Here is a 20,265-nt window from a genome sequence, read left to right on the forward strand (position 1 = left end):
GCACAACGCCTCTTCCCAATTTGACCTAAATAGTTTGTGTGTATGTATTGATATATAGGCTACGTGTGTCTTTTTTTAAATGTATGTAGTTCTGTCCTCCAGTTGTTCTTGTCTATTAATGTTCTGTATTATGTCATGTTTTGTGTGGACCCCAGGAAGAGCAGCTGCTGCTTTCACAACATCCAAATGGGGACCCTAATTAAATACCCCTCCAAAAAATATATAATATCGTGAGATATCAATAAATACTAAGAAATATCATGAGTGAGTGAACCTAGCCAGTCCACCGGAGTTGTCCTTTCTGGAGTGCATCGCAGAACAACAGATGAATTAGCTTGAATTGTGCTGAACAATATGATAACATATGCTGCAGAATAACATGACAAATGTCATGCTGCTGCTGCTACTCCATTGGAACACACAAGTTCTAAAATAGTTGTGTTTATTAACTGAAAAGAATCAATCCACCGTCAATGGAATAGACAACATTTCTGAAGCAGGATTGACCCATAACTGGAGTTACATCATATGTCTTGGACTGATTCAAAATAAATGCCATGGGACACTTTCAAAGCCACTATCAAAAGCAGACAACACTTCCCCAAATCAATGGTATTCAGCTACTAATAACTTTAACACCTAAATAAATTGTCCAAAAGTGATAATACAATTCATGAAGATTGGATACGAACTTTCTGCTAGAAACAGATGTACCTAGACGTGCTACAGTAGAAACACATTATTAGCAAAGACTAAGGTAATAATTGCTTTTCATTATCATTTTAAAGTGATGTTCAGCAGTTGTCACCTCTATTTAGGTGATAAAATGATATTGGTCACCCTAATGGAGTTCCATGATTATCTCATGACAGTTTGTAATGTAGTCGATGCATTTAAAGATCATTAAACAGTGTTCAATAAGTAGGGTCCTGTGTTTTGCACAGTCATGTGACATGCCTGGATTTTAACCTTCATCTAAAGCTTTTTCAAACTGTCCCCTTTTATTTTAGGTCAGATGGTCCAGCACCATCCTCAGACAATTGCTTTCATTTTTGGTGTAATTCTCATTTCTAGATAACCCTTAAAATACAGGATAAAATCTTGCTATGGCACATGATTGCGCAAAACACAGGGCCCAAATGTGCGTCTGCTCTCTTCATCCACCTCAAACTCGACAGGTTCTCCATCTCCGACACTGAGAAAGGTATTATAGTGTTTCTCTTCAACACCGCAAAGGTATTTCCTTGGGTTGTTTTTCTTTATGGTCGTACATTGTACAAAAACTTCTTATTTGGTGCCATTCCTGTTGGTGAAACCAACTGTAGCCATTCCTGACTTGATACTACACTTGATCTTAGGCAAAATACAGAGAAATTATAACCATAGGCATTGCTGACATTGAACCACATCGTGAAGAAGTGAAACAACCAGAGCAACTCAGTTTGGATCAAAGCTAGTTAAACTGGGGGGGAATCGGATGACATCCGACTGGCAATGAAGCAGACATCAAATGAGACCTAAGGCTTTTCCAATTCTAACACAAATCAGATAATGAAAGTAGCACAATAAATGAAAAATGCCCAAGCAGGCTGTACTTACCAGGATTTCAGATACATACATTTCAGCAAGTTTTTTTTTTAAAGAGGTATAAAACGGGCAGAGACAGCAAGGGACTAGCTGGACTTTAAAAAAACACTCATTTCCATTGTCAGTTACTGTTAATGGGATTTATCTGTTAATTTAATGATTAGAATATTCCACCCTGAAACATAATTGTATGGAATTGATTAGAATGTATAAAATCATAATCAATAAATGTGTAGTCCTAGTCAGAATTAGGGTAAAACAATATAGCTAATGTTTATGTCTTTATGGTATTTTAAACACAGACTGTCTGAGCAAAATTCGGCGCCGACCTGACTAGAGATTTGGGAGAGGATACCTTCTGTTAGTGTGAATGTGTGTGCGTAGCAGGACATTGTGTGCTAATGTTAGTGTGAATATGTGTGCGTATGGTTGTGTGAATGTGTGAGTGAGAAAGAAGCCAGTATAAAATGAATTGTTTTGTATTCTTGACTTTAGAACGTTCCCGTGAATAAACCTTATTGACTATTTTAGCTGGGCCTCCGTCTGTTTCATTTCAATCAGTATCTTACAAATCCTGATCTAGCAGACTGAGTAGTTTGATTGAATTGGTTTATGAACATTGAGAACATAATTCTCTTAACAGTTACAAAATGTTTTAAAACGTTTTCAGTTGCCTGCCCTAAGGAATACAACCATGGTTCAGTTGACCAAGCAGAATGTCAAAATGCCAATGAGTTAAAAGGTATGCCTGTCGTTTAATTTCGCTCCTCTCCTCCGAGTGATGTCCTGCTGGTTTGGGTTCTACTCATTGGGGTTGGGGTTGGCGTCATGGTACACAGACAGGTCAAAGGTTAGTACTTTGCTGATGACGCAATCTCCTTGCTGTGGAGGGGAAAGAGTGGTGCTGTCAGTTTTGCCATTATTAAACATCAACACACGACTACATTTGACTAAAATGTAAAGACAGTCTTATGGAAAGTATTTCTTTTTATGCGAAAGTGTTAAAAGGATTTATGGATAGGTGTGTTGCATCTTATGTTTATGCGGTGCTTGTGTGTGAGCATACCTCTGGATAGACCCCGATGAGCGAGTCAGCCTTGGTGTAGAACTCTTCCTTCAGAGAGATCACTATAGCCTGAGTATTCACTGACTGGTCCTTAATGTAGTTGGCCACCTGCAGGGTCACATATTTAGAGAGTTAGGACGTTGAGGTTTCTGCATTATGATGCATTTATATTACCTACATTCCATGGCAGCCATGTTAGCTCCCCACGGGCAATATTGACCAAAAGCAGTTCACTGAATAATAAAGCAATGACAAGTACAATATTCAAAATTCTCGTCATGAATGGATAAATGGAACGCTCGAAGGTGCCAACATGGCATCCATTCTTAAAGTTGGCCCAACTCTCTAAATATATGGCTCTGGTCACAAATATGGATGGACAACACATTAGACATGACAATAACATGAGGCTCGTCTGAAATGGCATCCTACTTCCAACCTATCCCCTTTATACACTAAGAATACATGCTCTTTCCATGACAGACTGACCAGGTGAATCCAGATGCTAGGATCCCTTATTGTTTTCACTTGTTGATGCAAGTGAGAACACACTGTGTATGTGTGAATGGGCAAGACTAAAAAATAGAAGTTCCTTGAACGGGGTATAGTAGTGGGTGCCAGGCGCACCGGTTCGTGTCAAGAACTGCAACGCTGTTGGGTTTTTCACGCCCAACAGTGGGTATCAAGAATGGTCCACCACCCAAAGGACATCCAGCCAATTTGATACAACTGTGGGAAGCATTGGAGTCAACAAGTGCCAGCATCCCTGTGGAACGCTTTCAACACTTTGTAGAGTCCATGCCTCGATGAATTGAGGCTGTTCTGAAGGTAAAATGAAGGGGGGGGGGGGGGGGGGTAAGGAGTATGGAGATTTAAAAAATGTTGTTTTTGCAGCAGGGTTTTAGACACCTTGCCGATGTTGGTGTTGTCCAGAGCAGCATCAATCTCATCCAGGACGAAGAATGGGGCAGGCTTGTAGCTGTGTATGGCGAACAGCAGAGCCAGGGCGGCTACAGTCTTCTCCCCTCCAGACAGGTTGTCCATGGGTCTGAACCTCTTTCCAGGGGCCACACAGTTATAGTTGATCCCATCCAGGTAAGGCTCCTCAGGGTTCTCTGGCCCAAGGAAGGCCTGGGGGGTAGACAGATATTTAACCAACATGTACACAGAGGTGCAGCCAAATATCACAACATCCAAGAAGGAATAGTTGTCTCGCTCACAATTAAAAGCTGATGGTTTTATTTCTTTAGACTAAAAGCATAACTTTTAGTCCCAATTTTTTTTACATTATTTTGAATAAGTTAAATGTAGTTTCTTCTGGGAACACAGTTAACCATGTAAAAGTCAGCACCTGCCAAGGACACTCCATTTGACTCAACCCAATAGGACAAAACAATATGCTATCTGGTCACAGAGAGTGATACCTGGGCAGAGCTGTTGCGTGACAGGGCTTTGTAGATCTCATCGATGTTGGTGGATACAGCCTCAAAACAGGCGTTAAAGCGGTCAAACCTCTCCTTCTTGATCTGCTCAAACGCCTGCTTGGCCTTCTTGGCTCTCTTACGGGCCGCCTCAAACTCTGGAATACAGAATAGATCATCATGAACACATTATGCAATAATTATAAATTCTTTCTTGTTTCAGTAACATTTCATACATTCAGTGAGAGGGATTAGGTTAGCCCATGTCTCCAGACTCAAGTGTAAGCCTGGGTTCTACATTTCTCAATTCATCCCCCTCCACCTGTCCCTGACAGACTCTAGTTTCTCCATGGCCTTCATGTTGGGTTCCACACCTTCCAACTAAACCCTGACCTCCTCCTCTCCCTCTTACCATCGCTGGTCTCCTGGAACTTGTCCCTGACAGACTCTAGTTTCTCCATGGCCTTCATGTTGGGTGCGCTGATCCTCTGCAGTATAGACTGCTGCTCGTTGAGCCGCTGCTGCAGTGTGTGCATCTCTCCTTTGATCTCATCCTCCGCCAGCGCGTCCTGAGAGAGTGCAGACACACACACACACACACACACACACACACACACACACACACACACACACACACACACACACACACACACACACACACACACACACACACACACACACACACACACACAAATATGTTAGGTGACTCATATCCTCGGCTCACACTGCATTTCAAACTCACCTAAAACAACCCTATTGCTGGGTATTGAATCATGACTGAAACAGCTACAGTACACATAGATATAGAGTCTGAGTCTATGTGGAGAGAGAAACTATGTCCCAATTCTCCACACATCTCCTAAAGTATCTACTTGCACACTCCCAGACACAGCCTTAGTATGCAGGGTTCAGGCATGTGTGTACTTCTTACCTTGAGGTCTTCAGACAGGATGCTGTAGTCTATCTCTATGAGAGCCTCTTTAGCCAGGACAGTACTGGACGTTCTCTGACTGCTGCTAGACTCCTCCTGCTGGGAGCTCCCCTAGAGGGGGAGAGAGTGAACACAGTGAGGCAGTCAAGTCAGGTCGGTTGGAAGCAGGGTTGGGGAGTAACGGATTACAAAAATGTTAACTGTAATCCGTTACTTTACAAGCAAAAATATTGTAATCAGATAAGACAGTTTTGAAAAACTAGATGATTACTTTTAAATTCAGAAAGGATGTTTGCGAAAAAAATCTTTGACTCAATGACATTCAAATCAGCATTGAAAAAAGGCGCAAGCTTAAGTTTGTTCTACCTGAGCAAGTCTGACCACAAGTCAGAGACCACTATGATGTCAGAGACCACTATGACGACACACCAAATGATGACCACATGTCAGAAACAGCTATGATGTCAGAGACTACTATGATGTCAGAGACCACTATGACGACACACCAAATGATGACCACATGTCAGAAACAGCTATGATGTCAGAGACTACTATGATGTCAGAGACCACTATGTCAGAGACCACTATGATGACACACATGTCAGAGACCACTATGATGTCAGAGACTACTATGATGTCAGAGACCACTATGACGACACACCAAATGATGACCACATGTCAGAAACAGCTATGATGTCAGAGACTACTATGATGTCAGAGACCACTATGTCAGAGACCACTATGATGACACACATGTCAGAGACCACTATGATGTCAGAGACCACTATGATGACTCACCAAACGTTTTTGATGGATCACGGAAAAAGAGCAGGAATAGGCTTTTGTAGGCTACAGTCCAAGCCATCTTCCAATGGTGCGACTGCTGTCAGCATCCAAAGATTATCCAACTTGAATAAACGCTTGGAGGTAAGGATGACAGCAGTGGTGTAGTCTACGCCGATACGGATATCACTTATTGTTGAATCACACTGCTGCTCTCTCATTTAACTATTGGAGCCTTACGGATTGTGGTTGTTGTGGATGCTGTTCACAAATCTAAATGTACATTTGAACCCAATAATGGTTGAATTCAAGAAGTTTAAGCTGCCTATCTAATCATTGTTTTTGAAACCTAGCGGAAAGCCAGTGAAAATGTGCTCTTGCAACAGCTGCATAGTGCTGATCCCAGGCTATGGAATTAAAGTAAGGCTTTTATTAACCAATCTAATTCATGCTGATAAAAAAAATGCATCCATAGTCCTAATGCTCACATGCTCAAACTCGCACACTTATTTTTATTTAATGTAAAGATATAATTTAATAGTGTTATTATATGTAGTAGAAAGCGGTGGGTTAGAAGAAGCCTATCTAACAGACCCATAAAGTAAAATGTAACATCCATATATGGCCAGATATGTAAACTTTAAAATTGATTTATCCTGCAATAGATGTCGTTCAATTGGTAACATACATTTTTGTCTTCTTCTAAAAGTAACTGAATGTAATCAGATTACATGACCGTGTTTGGGTAATCCAAAAGTTACGTTACTGATTACAATTTTGGACAGGTAACTAGTAACGGATTACATTTAGAAAGTAACCTACCAAACCCTGGTCAGAAGGGAGAGAGAGCGAGAAAAATAAAGAGTGTGTTTAGTACCTCTCCCTGGCCGATGTCGTCCATGGTCCCAGAGCATAGCGGCAGTCTGATGTCCTGCATCTTACAGGCCTGCAGCAGGTTGTGGCGGTCGCTGCGTTTCTGCTCCAGCTTGGTCTCGATGGCCGTCACCTCTTTCTGCAGCTGGGTCAGCTCCCTGAGGGAATAATACACATTGCTCAAACAATAACGCCACAAACTACAATGCTACAAACTCGTAACAATCTTTCTGAGTCAGCTCCCTGAGGGAATAATACACATTGCTCAAAAAATACTACTACAAACACAAACATAAACACACACTGAAACAAAATGGCAACGCTACAACTGTTCTTTTTTCTTAAAACACATAAATAAATCAATGTAGTAAGTCAAAAAATATGTGCCTTTTAGAAATGGGTGGAAAAAAGAGGATGAGGGTTTGGTTTGTGGGCGTGGGCGTGTCTAAACTTTGAGACTCACTTGTTGGCTCCTCCCAGTTTCTTACGTATCTCCTCCATCTGGTGGTTCTTGTCGTTGACCTCTGACTTCTTGGTGAGGTGCTGGTTCTTCAGGTCCTGCAGCTGGGCCATGGTCTCATCTATGGTCTTCATGTGGCGGTGCTCCTCCTGGGAAAGACAGACACAGGGAGAAAAGGGTTGAAAGCTCTTCCAATCTGACCAACAAAGAAAAAAATGACACATTTGATTGACGCCATCGGTCTGAGAATTTAGGCCGCGTCCCAACATTTCCTCGTCATGCATTTAAAAGCATTGGATTGGTGGAGGGTGGTTGGCAGCTGATTGTTAAATCCACGAGCAGGAGTGTGCAATTGCACATTTCAGGAGAAGGGTAGCGAATCGGGACACAGACTTACAGTGCCTTCAGAAAGTATTCATCCTACTTCTCGACTTATTCCACATTTTGTCGTGTCCAAAATGTAGTATAAGCCTGAATCCCAAATGGATTAAATATACACCACCTTTCAAAAGTTTGGGGTCACTAAGAAATGTCCTTGTTTTTGAAAGAAAAGCTATTTTTGTTTGTCAATTAAAATAACATCAAATTGATCAGAAATACAGTGTAGACATTGTTAATGTTGTAAATGACTATTGTAGCTGGAAACGGCTTATTTTTTATGGAATATCTACATAGGCGTACAGATGCCCATTATCAGCAAACATCAGTCCTGTGTTCCAATGGCACGTTGTGTTAGCTAATCCAAGTTTATCATTTTAAAAGGCTAACTGATCATTAGAAAGCCCTTTTGCAATTATGTTAGCACAGCTGAAAACCCGATCGAACATCTCTGGAATACTTATGTAAATGTGATATTTCCGTTTTTTCTAAAAACATTCTAAAAACCTGTATTTGCTTTGTCATTATGGGGTATTGTGTGAATATTGATGAGGGGAAAAAACAATTTAATCAATTTTAGAACAAGGCTGTAACAAAACAAAATGTTGAAAAAGTCAAGGGGTCTCAATCCTTTCAAAATGCACTGTATGTGTGGGGTACAGAGATGAGGTAGTCATTCAAAAATCATGTTAAACATTGTTAAACATTATTATTGCACACAGAGTGCAATAATCCACAGAGTCCATGAACTTGTTAAGCAAAGTTCTACTCCTAAACTTATTTTGGCTTGCCATAACAAAGGGGTTGAATACTTATTGACTCAAGACATTTCAACTTTTTATTTATTTATTCATTTGTATAAAAAAAATAAAAATAAACATAATAACTTTGTTATTATGGGGTATAGTGTGTAGGCCACTGACCAAAAATCAGGATTCAATCCATTTTAAATTCAGGCTGTAACAACAAAATGTGGAAAAAGTCCAGGGAGGTGAATACTTTGAATGCACTGTCGTTTAGAAGCCGTTTACATTAACCTCTCTACCTTCTTGAGACTCTATATATTGCCATAGTGTCTCTACCTTCTTGAGTCTGTATCTCAGCCTCGACTTACCTTCTTGAGTCTCTCTATCTCGGCCTCGTCCTTCTTGACGGTCTGCTCCCACATCATGACCTTCTCTTGGTCCTCCTTCAGCTGGTTCTTCTCATAGTCCAGCTGGATGCCCAGACGAGTCTTCTGGGTCTCAAACTCCAGCCTAGAGGACACAAAGACAGACACAAAATGGACGACGTTAGCTAAGTAAACCCACTCAGAGAAACTGAGAGACAGGCTAAAGGCAAGGCATGAACTGGATTAATGTAGGGGTCAAGGGTCAACACACTCAGAGAAACTGAGTGACAGACTAGGCCCAAAATGGCTGATGTTAGGTCAAACTATCCAGAGAAACTGAGAGACAGGCGAGTCACAAAATGGACGTCTGCAGTGCATTAAAAACAGGTTGACTCGGTTCATATTGACCCACAGGGGATGATGAGAGACTCACCGTTTCTTTGCGATCTCGTTCTGCCTCTTGACCTTCTCCTCCTCGAACTCTCTGATGTTCCTGACTCCGATCTCCTTACAGAACTCGATGAACACTTCGTCTTCCACAACGTTCATACGGTCTCTCAGATCATTGACCTCCTTCTCACGGGATTGGATGATCCTCTTGATGTCGTTGATGCGAGGGCAGAAGTTAGCCAGCTCACTCTCCAGCTTAGACTTCTCCTACAGGAAGTGGGAAAATGACTTGAGTTAGTCTAATGAATCACACCACTACTACTATTGATGACTCTTAATGACCAATTAGAGGTCATCATGTAACCACAAATGGGCACTTAGAGACACATGTTACTCCACAGCCTCAAGTTACAAAACCAACTGACACACTTTGTGCTGTGGCCCACTGTGTTGCTACACCTCCATACCTGCATGTTGAGGGAGAGGTGGCGGGTCTTGGTCTGTTCCAGGTCACTCTGGGAGTATTTTAGTCTCATCTGGAGGCCGTGGGCCTGAGACTGGACCTGACGCAGCTCTGCCTCCTTCCTCTTAGCCTTCATTTGCTCCTGTAGACACAAGAGAGGTGCATTGTGGATAATGTAGTGAGCATCCGCCAGATTTCTGATACTAAATTAGTTTAGTATATTTTGCACAGATACATCACACACACAGTAGTCAATGAACGGAGGGTAAACAAGTCCAGCACTGGCTTATCAGCACCCAGAATCATGTGCTTTTCAGGAAAGAAACTTTATATACACAAACCCCAATTCATTGTACAGGCCTATAACGTTTTTAGAGACAGGTTACCTTGAGTTCCTCAGTGAGTTTCTCCTTCTTGTCCTTGAGTTTGTCCACAGCCTTCTCATCCCAGCGCCTGGCCTTAGCCTTCAGATCACTGGCTCCACCCGAGATCACACCAGACTTCTGGAAAAGTGTACCGTCCAGGGCCACCGTCTGGAGAGAGAGAGGGGGAGTGAGGATGGAGAGAGAGAGGATGGAGGGAGAGAGGGGGGGGGGGGGTGAGGATGAGATAGAGAGAGAGAGGGGAATAGATGGACGGACAGACAGAAAAATACATTTTGTTAGGTTGCATAACTTTCAATCAACCAGTGAAGGTGTGTGTGTGTGTCCATGTGTTTGTACCTTGTGTCTGTAGGGCCCTCCGAAGGCGATGCGTCGAGCGTCCTCTACGTTCTCACAGATCAGTGCGTTACCACAGGCGTACTGCAGGGCCTTCTTAATGTGAGGCGGCTCGTAGCGGATCACATCGATCACCAGCTTGGCTCCACGCAGCTCACGCAGCTTCTCATCTGTAGGCTTCACCTGGAGACACAACCACAGAGAGACCCGGACAGTAAAGACTGACACAACCACAGAGAGACCCGGACAGTAAAGACTGACACAACCACAGAGAGACCCGGACAGTAAAGACTGACACAACCACAGAGAGACCCGGACAGTAAAGACTGAGGTAACTGTTAGGGTTCCACCCTATGTAAGTGCGACCAGTCCCATTAACCGTAGTTTCCCCCAGTGTTTTACCTCCAGATAGTCGAGTGGTAGGAAGGTCTCCGGCTCTCCTCTCTGCTCTTTGATGTACTGGATACAGTCTCTACCGGTCTTCTCTGAGTCCACGATAATGGCGTCCATGTTCTTGCCCAGCACCTTGGTCACAGCGATCTGAAACTTCTTCTGAGTGGGCTGACACAGGTCGATCAGACGGCCGTACTGGAGGGAGGGTGTGGGGAGAGAACGTGAGCTTTGGAATATGTAAAAACCATTTCACGATGACTTCAATGTTCTGATGACTCAGTAGAGCATGGCGCTTCGCACGCATGACTGGAAATCGCTTTGGATAAAAGTGTCTGCTAAATGGCATATATTATCAATATTGCAAGAGAAGAAACGTGCCTAGAACACAAGAACAGGTGTGAGGAGAGTAAAACAGAGAGAGACCATCTTTCTACCGGACCAGTTGTCTCCACCTCTGAATACTCAGCTAAGAAAAGCCTACTGACATTTACTCCTGAGGTGCTGACCTGTTGCACCCTCTACAACCACTGTGATTATTACCCTGCTGGTCATCTATAAACATCTTGAAGAATGATCTGGCCTTATTGGCCATGTACTCTTATAATCTCCACCCGGCACAGAGTATTGGCCTGTTTTTCCTAGCCACTGTGCTTCTACATCTGCATTGCTTCCTCTTTTAGGCTGGGTTTCTTTATAAGCACTTTGTGACAACTGGTGATATAAAAAGGGCTTTATAAAATAAATGTGATTGATTGACAGGCATAGAAAGTGAACTCTGTGGTTGTCCTGTGCCAGCATCCAGTCCCCAGTCCCACCACAGATCTGCGGTAGAGTTTCTTCATGCTCTCCATGATCTCTGCTACCAGACAGGTAGCCTCTAGCCTTTACAGGGAACGGTGTGCTAGCCTAGCTATGCTAGCCTCTGACCCCTAGCCTCTACAGACAACTATGTCGTTACCCTATGCTAGCCTCTGACCCCTAGCCTCTACAGACAACTCTGTCGTTATCCTATGCTAGCCTCTGACCCCTAGCCTCTACAGACAACTCTGTCATTACCCTATGCTAGCCTCTGACCCCTAGCCTCTACAGACAACTATGTCGTTATCCTATGCTAGCCTCTGACCCCTAGCCTCTACAGACAACTCTGTCGTTACCCTATGCTAGCCTCTGACCCCTAGCCTCTACAGACAACTCTGTCGTTATCCTATGCTAGCCTCTGACCCCTAGCCTCTACAGACAACTCTGTCATTACCCTATGCTAGCCTCTGACCCCTAGCCTCTACAGACAACTCTGTCGTTATCCTATGCTAGCCTCTGACCCCTAGCCTCTACAGACAACTCTGTCGTTACCCTATGCTAGCCTCTGACCCCTAGCCTCTACAGACAACTCTGTCGTTATCCTATGCTAGCCTCTGACCCCTAGCCTCTACAGACAACTCTGTCGTTACCCTATGCTAGCCTCTGACCCCTAGCCTCTACAGACAACTCTGTCGTTATCCTATGCTAGCCTCTGACCCCTAGCCTCTACAGACAACTCTGTCGTTACCCTATGCTAGCCTCTGACCCCTAGCCTCTACAGACAACTCTGTCGTTAACCTATGCTAGCCTCTGACCCCTAGCCTCTACAGACAACACTGTCGTTACCCTATGCTAGCCTCCAGGTCTTACCACAGATCCGGGGTACAGTCTCTTGATGCTGTCCATGATCTCTGCTTTGCGTGCCTGCCTGCTGTTCTCCTGTCTGTCGATCCTGGCGTCTCCTAGCTGCTCCATCACCTAGGGAACAGACACAGAGAGACAGGCTGTCAATCAAATTTCTTAATGTCCTCAGCCCAAACCATGTATATGACAGGTTCCAGGGACTTGCCATTTGCTAGAAAATCCATAACAGCAAAACTGAAATGATAAGATTCAGTTTTTTTCCCCAGATTGGCATTTGTGAGCTATCATGTAATGTCAACACATGTTTCGTCTTTCCCAACGTGTTTCAGTATCAATCAATGACTGATTGAATGATTGACAGATAGCGTCCCAGTACCTGATTGAGTTCTAGGTTGATCTCGTCGATCCTGTTCTTTGCCCCCTCCACCTGCTCAGTCAACTCCTCCTCCATTCTCTTCTGTTCATCCAGAGACTGCTTGCTGGTGGTAATGTAGTCCTCCAGCTTCTCAATACGCTTCTGGTTCTCCTCTATCTCACGGATCTTCTGCTTGATCTTTGCCTGCAGATGAACATTTGAATAACGTTTCTCTCTCTTTAGTCACCAACTTTTCCGTTGGGTGCCCCAATGAGCACAACCCTTTATTCTGTATCAGCATCCTTTACCTCAGTCTCCACTTTCTTCCTCTCTTCCAGGTCGAGGCGATCCTGATCTGCCTTCTGGTCTCTGTTGAACTTCTCCAGCTCCTGGGCAAGAGTGGCCGCCCGCTTACTGGCCTCCTCCTTCAGACGGTGGTACACCTTCACCTGGGGAGGGAAGGAGGGGGAAGAGGTGGAGAGTAGTAGATATTACTGGATGGTTCAATTCAAATCAAATGTTATTTGTGACATGCGCCAAATACAGGTGTAGACCTTACAGTGAAATGCTTACTTACAAGCCCTTAACCAACAATGCAGTTAAGAAAAATACCTAAAATAAATAAGAAATAAAAGTAACAAATAATTAAAGAGCAGCAGTAAAAGACTCCTGTCGAGCCATCTGACGCTACATAAGTCACTATAACCCCAACACCATTATGACCCTCCATAGACTACATAGGCTCTAACCTAAAAAAACAAAAATACACCAGATCCTGTCCCTGGCTCTGGGCCACCTCCTCCATGCTTCTCTCCTAATGACCATTCATAGATTATAATGAAGCAGAGTGTGATTTTAGAAGGTACAAGAGAATCTATCTGCTATAAACTGTACATAGTAAGTAGCCACGCCCTGACTGAGGTCAGACTGACGGAACCGTACCCTTCGGCCAGAGTGCATAAAAGGCTTGGTAACAGAAATCAACATTAGACCAGGAACCATTTTAAATGGTTGGAACTTTGAACCTCAACACAAGGTGAATGAAATCAACTCAACTCACCTCCCAGACTAGACCAGAACATTGCCAGGCTGCAGCTGTGTGCGTGTAATGTGGTTAAAACTCTGACAATCAACACGAGGTGGAGAGGAGAAAACTCCCCTCTCGGACAATCACTGGTACGGCTGATTAGCTGTCTTGAGTCAAATATCTAGAAAATCGAACTCTTCAAATCATCCTACTGTACTACTCTTCAAATCACCGTATCCTAAAACGCTTATCAGCAATGGGAACCGCTGACACGGCTGGCTAGCTATCTTCCAGAGTGAACAACAGTACAAGACGGGAAAAGGGAGACCCATTTCGGGCAATCAGAGCCATAAAAGCTTGCCGCTGAAAGGCCAACAACCTTCCTAAGGAGGGCTGGTTCTGACCGAGATAAATGGTGAACGAAGGCATTCACACATAACGTAAGTACATTTATTATCTCTTATTCCAAAAAGGCGGCGGTTCGTGTGCAAAGTATATGATTACTCTGAGGATAGTTCTAAATTGTACCCCTCTCTTAATTTTCTATGTAACACGCCGCCATATGTTGTCAGTCTGTTAGGGACCTTTTTCTCATGTATTAAGTATGTATGTTTATTCTGTGTTATTATTTAGTTAGCTAGTAAATAATTAATTCAACCAATTTGTGTAGTACTGAATCATGAGTACGGCTGAGGTTTTTGCAGATGCATGTGGTTACGATTGTTCAGAATGATGATATGATAAGAGGTTATGATTAATATGTTGACTGTTTTATGGATGTTATAGGTAAAGACCTTTAGAGTTTAATTCAGGGGATGGTAACTCTTTAAACAACTGCTCTCGTGGTGCCCCAGATCCTAATGAGTTAAATGTTACATGATTCATTTAAAAATCAGGTAACAATTAAACATAGTTGATTAAATAAATAATAGTCATCGGCTTAATGAAAGTAAAGTCACCACAATCCTTATGACTCTTCATAGGCTCCCTGTCTCAAACCTGATTTTCCTCCAGTGTGAGGTCCTGTCCCTGACTCTGGGCCTCCTCCTCCATTCGGTCGTCGAACTCCTGCCGGGCCATCTCCACGGCTCCCTGTTCTTTCTCCAACTCATCCATGTCCCCCTTCCTCTTCTTGTACAGCTTCTGGGCGTTCTGGAGGGACTTCTTGGCTGCTTCTAGTTTTTTGATCTTGTGGGAGGTGTTTTCTTTGGCCTTGATGTACTGGGGTCGCTTTTGGTTCAGCTCAGCGTCCTTCTCCCTGCAAGGGGGGGTACGATATTCCCTCTTTAACTTCCAAAATGGCAACTATTTCCCCTGGCCTATCAAATCTCCACAATTTCTTTGGCTCCTTCCTTACGAGCTATCCCTCCTTTCCCTCGCTCACTCCCACCCTCGCTCCCTACTCGCTGGTCTCTCATCACCTCCCCAGCTCTTTCTCCCTCCCTCCATCCATCATCCCCACTTACTTGATCTCTTTCTCCACAGTCTGTTGGTCTCTCATCATCCTCCCCAGCTCTTTCTTCTTCTCCTTCAGTTCCTCCTCCACGTGGTCCATCTTCTTGCGGTCCTTGTCAATGCCCTTGTTGTGTTGCGACAGATCGCGGTTCAGCTTCTCGATCTCAGCATCATTGTGATACAGTTTGAACAGCTGCATCTGGACGTGGGCTTTCACCACCTCGTCCTTCAGACGCTGGTAACGCTCAGCCTAGAGAGGAGGAGGCAGAAAGTGAATGTGTGTGTGTGTGTGTATTGAAGGAAAAAAACAAGTCTCGCACTTCCTTTTTCAGGTAAAAAACAGGAAAATGTTTATTCCATTTCACAGGGCTAATATTTTGACCAACTGGTCTTCATCAATGTCAGACGATAGTGACAAAATGTGTGTCATAAGAACCACAACAAAGGACTATATGTATGGAGGAAGGGATAAGAGTATGTCAGTCTAACAATCTCACTCTCAAAGTCCCAGTATGAACTTCCACCAGAAGATTAAAACGTGAGTGACGGGGAGAGGGAAAGAGCAGGATGTGGTGCCACCAGACAGGATGTGTCCTCCATACCTCCTCTTTCTCCTGCTTGGCCTCTTTGCGTTCCGCAGCGATGTTTTTCTTGCGGTGGTAGTTGAACTGTGTGTCCTCCTCAGCCGTCACCATCTCCTTCTTCCTGCGGTCGTACTCCTGAGCCAACTCCCCAGACCGGGAGATCTCCTCAAACAGAGCCGTACGCTCCTTAGGGTTCTTCATGGCTATGGACTCCACAGCACCCTGATTGGGGAATACATAGAGGTCAAAGGTTACTAACACTGTCATACATAGGTTAAGAGAGGTCCATGGACAAATGGTCTCTAGAGTTTTAATTCAGTTATAAGAAAAGTCTACACACATTCTGCTTAATTATGTAAATCGTTTGCATGTGCGTGATATATTGTGAACAAATATCAAGAAAATGCTTGTGTTCATTTATACCATTTGTTTGCTTGTGACTATATTAGTGTGTGTGTGTGTTTATTTTATTTAACAACTAGGCAAGTCAGTTAAGAACAAAATCCTATTTACATATTTATTTATTGACGACGCTGGGTCAAGTGTGAGCCGCCCTATGGGACTCCCAATCACGGCCGGTTGTGATACAGCCTGGAATCGAACCAGGGTCTGTAGTGACGCCTCTTGCACTGAGATGCAGTGCCTTAGACCGCTGCACCACTTGGGAGCCCTGTGTGAGTTATCTCACCTGGAAGACGAGGAAGTTCCTGGCCTTGATGAGGATGCCTAGTTTCTCCAGCTCCTCGCTGTACTCTGCCAGATTCACCACCTTACTGTTGATTCGGTACTCTGACGACGAGCCTAAGACGTGCATAAAAACGGGTAAAACTATTATTATATGCATTACTGTGCGTGTCCTAAGCTCTTCACTGTACTCTGCCAGACCCCCCCCCACCATACTGTTGATTTGGTACTCTGAGGAGGAGCCTGACACACACAGACAACATGGAAGAAAGTTGTTATGCAGACTGACACAGATCCTTACTTTTATCTACAGTATATTTTGGGGGGGGATTTGCATATCAACCTTGTTTGCGCCATCAGATATATAAACGTCTTCAAAGAGGACCAGACGAAATTGAGTTAGGTGTCATTAACCACATAGTTTCTCTCTATCAATGGATCTGTGTTGAGAAAGTCAGTGGGGAACGCCGTGGCTTACCAATGATGATTCTAGTGAAGGTGCGCTCTTCTCCACTGTCCTCATGGTACACCATGCTCACAAACGCTCTGTTGGCTGCTGGTTTCCCCACGGGAGCTCCGTGGATCAGGTCCTTCAGAGTCTTCACACGCAGGTTACTGGTCTTCTCAGCCAGCACAAAGCTGATGGCGTCCATGAGGTTGGACTTGCCTGGGAGGTAGAGAATATGAATGGAGTCAGTGAATAATCTATTCAAGTCGTGCAAATATGGTTGATTTGGAAAAGGACGTAAGTAGCTGGCTAGGTTAAGACTACATAATAAAAGTGCTGCTCTAATGTTTATGCATGTGAAATCTCATTTATTTGTTCCTACTGACTGGGTGACCGTCAGGGAAGGAATGTGTAGGGCGCGTTCGTTTTGCATGTCCCTGTGCAACGGGTGGGCAGAGTTTACACAATTTACACCATTTCATTGGTCCAAGAACTCTCCAGTGCACCTAGCCATGCAAAACGAAGTTGGCCATTGATAGCTATCCAGCTAAATATTGGCTAACTACAGTTGTAGCCAATATTAATTCAAATGCAACGGTTCATATGCATGTACATTGCTGTCATTGTCAACAAAGTATTAAAGCATTGCGGCTTGAAACAAATGTAGCAAATAGTCAACCCGGATAAACTAGTAACGTTACCTACCAGCAGTGCAGTAACGCTAAAATAAGCATTAGCTAGATAGAATACTTGCAATATTGACCATAACTTACCGGATCCATTGGGCCCAATTATCGCAGTGAACTTGTGAAATGGGCCGATGATTTGTCGGCCCTTGTAAGATTTGAAGTTTTCGATCTCTATTAGCTTCAAATAACCCATTATGATCAGATCGCTTGTGCGAAAACAAAGAATCTGTGTTGTTGTGATAGAAGCTAATGCTAGCTAGCGATTGAACTCGTACCATGCACGCAAATTGTAAATATTTGTTATAAAATAATCAAAAGTTACATTATCGATCGATGTGCTAGGCTAACTAACGCGATTACCTTGCAACAACAATGCGCCATTTTCCAGTCCTCCTGCAGGATTGGAGACCACTGAGCGCGCGTAAGGGAACGACTTCTCGCGAGATCTTGCTGCTACGATTTATCAAAATGCCATAAAAAACTTCAAGCGTAAATGTTTATTTCGAATGTCAGTACACTGACTGATAAAATTATTACAGTGAAATTGATATCAGACCGCAATCATTTTAGAAGGTTTAAATGCCAAAGCAACCAAATATCTGTTTTGTTTAACTTTTCAGCCAACTACAGCCCCGTTCAAAACTATAGCGAGAATGTATAAAGTTCATTTGCCGGTGGACAACCTTTCCAATGTGGCAGTGGAACGCCGACTGGCCACGGAGGCTGCGCTCCAGGCTCGGATCTTCAACATTGGAGAGAAGAGAACTGGAGGAGATGGAGGGTCAATGAGAGAAGGTCATCGGTAAGCAACAGAGGGCAAGATATAGACAGACAGTGGAGTGTATTCATGGATGCCAAGGGAAGCCAGACTTCCCCAAAGAATTGACCAAGAAAAAAAGAAAAATACAAACATTTCCTTCAATTCACAAGAGGCTAAATGTACACTACACAGCCAAAGGATATGGACACCCCTCCAAGTTAATGAATTTGGCTATTTCAGCCACACCCGTTGCTGACAGGTGTATAAAATTGAGCACACAGCCATACAATCTCCATAGACAAATATTGGCAGTAGAATGGCCTGTACTAAAGAGCTCAGTGACTTTCAACGTGGCACCGTCATAGGATGCCACCTTTCCAACAAGTCAGTTCGTCAAATGTATGCCCTGGTAGAGCTGCCCCAATCAACTGTAAATGCTGTTATTGTGAAGTGGAAACGCCTAGTAGCAACAATGGCTCAGCCGCAAATGTTCATCGGGAGTTTCATGAAATGGGTTTCTATGGCCAAGCAGCCGCACGCAAGCCTAAGATCACCATGCGCAATTCCGATCTTTGTGGAAGAACTTGACTGGCCTGCACAGAGCCCTGACCTCAACTCAATCGAACACCTTTGGGATGAATTGGAACGCCGACTGCGAGCCAGGCCTAATCGCCCAACATCAGTGGCTGAATGGATGCAAGTCCCTGCAGCAAGGTTCCAACATCTAGTGGAAAGCCTTCTCAGAAGAGTGGAGGCTGTTATAGCAGCAAAGGGGGGACCAATTCCATATTAATGCCGATGATTTTGGAATGAGATGTTCAATGAGCAGGTATCCACATACTTTGGCCATGTAGTGTATCTGACCGGAGAAAGCATCCAAGCAAATGAAACAGCGCCCCTCTGTCTCAGTATGTGTAGCCTATCTACCTGATCATTTCTGGTCAGAAAGATTTTGACATTGTTGTCCCCGTAGCATTGAATGCAAGCAAAGCCAGAGAGCATTTGGCCTCCCTTGATCATTTAAAAAAAAAAAAATAATAGGCAATCTGCATTGAGCTAAACTGAGTGAACTCCACTGTGAATGGTCCTGGCGCACAAAAAAAAGTTTCAAGGGAAGCCAGTTTGGATTTGGCTTCACACCAATCACATCATTCTATATACTTCCGGCCCTTCCTTGGACACTGTGCTATCTAACCTCCAAACGAGCTTCAATGCCATACAACACTCCTTCCGTGGCCTCCAACTGCTCTTAAACGCTAGTAAAACCAAATGCATGCTTTTCAACCGTTCGCTGCCTGCACCCGCACGCCCGACTAGCATCACCACCCTGGACGGTTCCGACCTAGAATATGTGGACATCTATAAGTACCTAGGTGTCTGGCTAGACTGCAAACTCTCCTTCCAGACTCATATCAAACATCTCCAATCCAAAATCAAATCAAGAATCGGCTTTCTATTCCGCAACAAAGCCTCCTTCACTCACGCCGCCAAACTTACCCTAGTAAAACTGACTATCCTACCGATCCTCGACTTCGGCGATGTCATCTACAAAATAGCTTCCAACACTCTACTCAGCAAACTGGATGCAGTTTATCACAGTGCCATTCGTTTTGTTACTAAAGCACCTTATACGACCCACCACTGCGACCTGTATGCCCTAGTCGGCTGGCCCTCGCTACATGTTCGTCGTCAGACCCACTGGCTCCAGGTCATCTACAAGGCTATGCTAGGTAAAGTGCCGCCTTATCTCAGTTCACTGGTCACGATGGCTACACCCACCCGCAGCACGCGCTCCAGCAGGTGTATCTCACTGATCATCCCTAAAGCTAAAACCTCATTTGGACGCCTTTCCTTCCAGTTCTCTGCTGCCTGCGACTGGAACGAATTGCAAAAATCTCTGAAGTTGGAGACTTTTATCTCCCTCAACAACTTTAAAAATCTGCTATCCGAGCAGCTAACCGATCGCTGCAGCTGTACATAGTCCATCTGTAAACTACCCACCCAATTTACCTACCTCACCCCCCAT

The 20,265-nt window shown here is 43.9% G+C and overlaps 1 protein-coding gene across 1 annotated transcript; it reads right to left on the reverse strand.

The window, feature by feature from the left end:
- Nucleotides 1-425: 425 nt before the first annotated feature.
- LOC139557742 (structural maintenance of chromosomes protein 1A-like) lies at nt 426-17,908 on the reverse strand. The gene is made up of 23 exons (XM_071372888.1): nt 17,564-17,908; nt 16,821-17,009; nt 16,347-16,459; nt 15,677-15,880; nt 15,086-15,324; nt 14,619-14,877; nt 12,901-13,041; nt 12,614-12,796; nt 12,244-12,351; nt 10,585-10,770; nt 10,186-10,365; nt 9,850-9,996; nt 9,468-9,605; nt 9,044-9,267; nt 8,614-8,755; nt 7,125-7,270; nt 6,666-6,819; nt 5,006-5,116; nt 4,487-4,643; nt 4,078-4,232; nt 3,563-3,784; nt 2,654-2,761; nt 426-2,469 (listed from the first exon to the last, which is right to left on the reverse strand). Exons 1-23 carry the CDS (start codon nt 17,670-17,672, stop codon nt 2,389-2,391), a joined length of 3,696 nt encoding a protein of 1,231 aa, XP_071228989.1. The 5' UTR covers nt 17,673-17,908; the 3' UTR covers nt 426-2,388.
- Between the last annotated feature and the right edge of the window lie 2,357 nt (nt 17,909-20,265).

The sequence above is a fragment of the Salvelinus alpinus genome, chromosome 28, assembly GCF_045679555.1.
Source record: "Salvelinus alpinus chromosome 28, SLU_Salpinus.1, whole genome shotgun sequence".
Classification (NCBI taxonomy): Eukaryota; Metazoa; Chordata; class Actinopteri; order Salmoniformes; family Salmonidae; genus Salvelinus; species Salvelinus alpinus.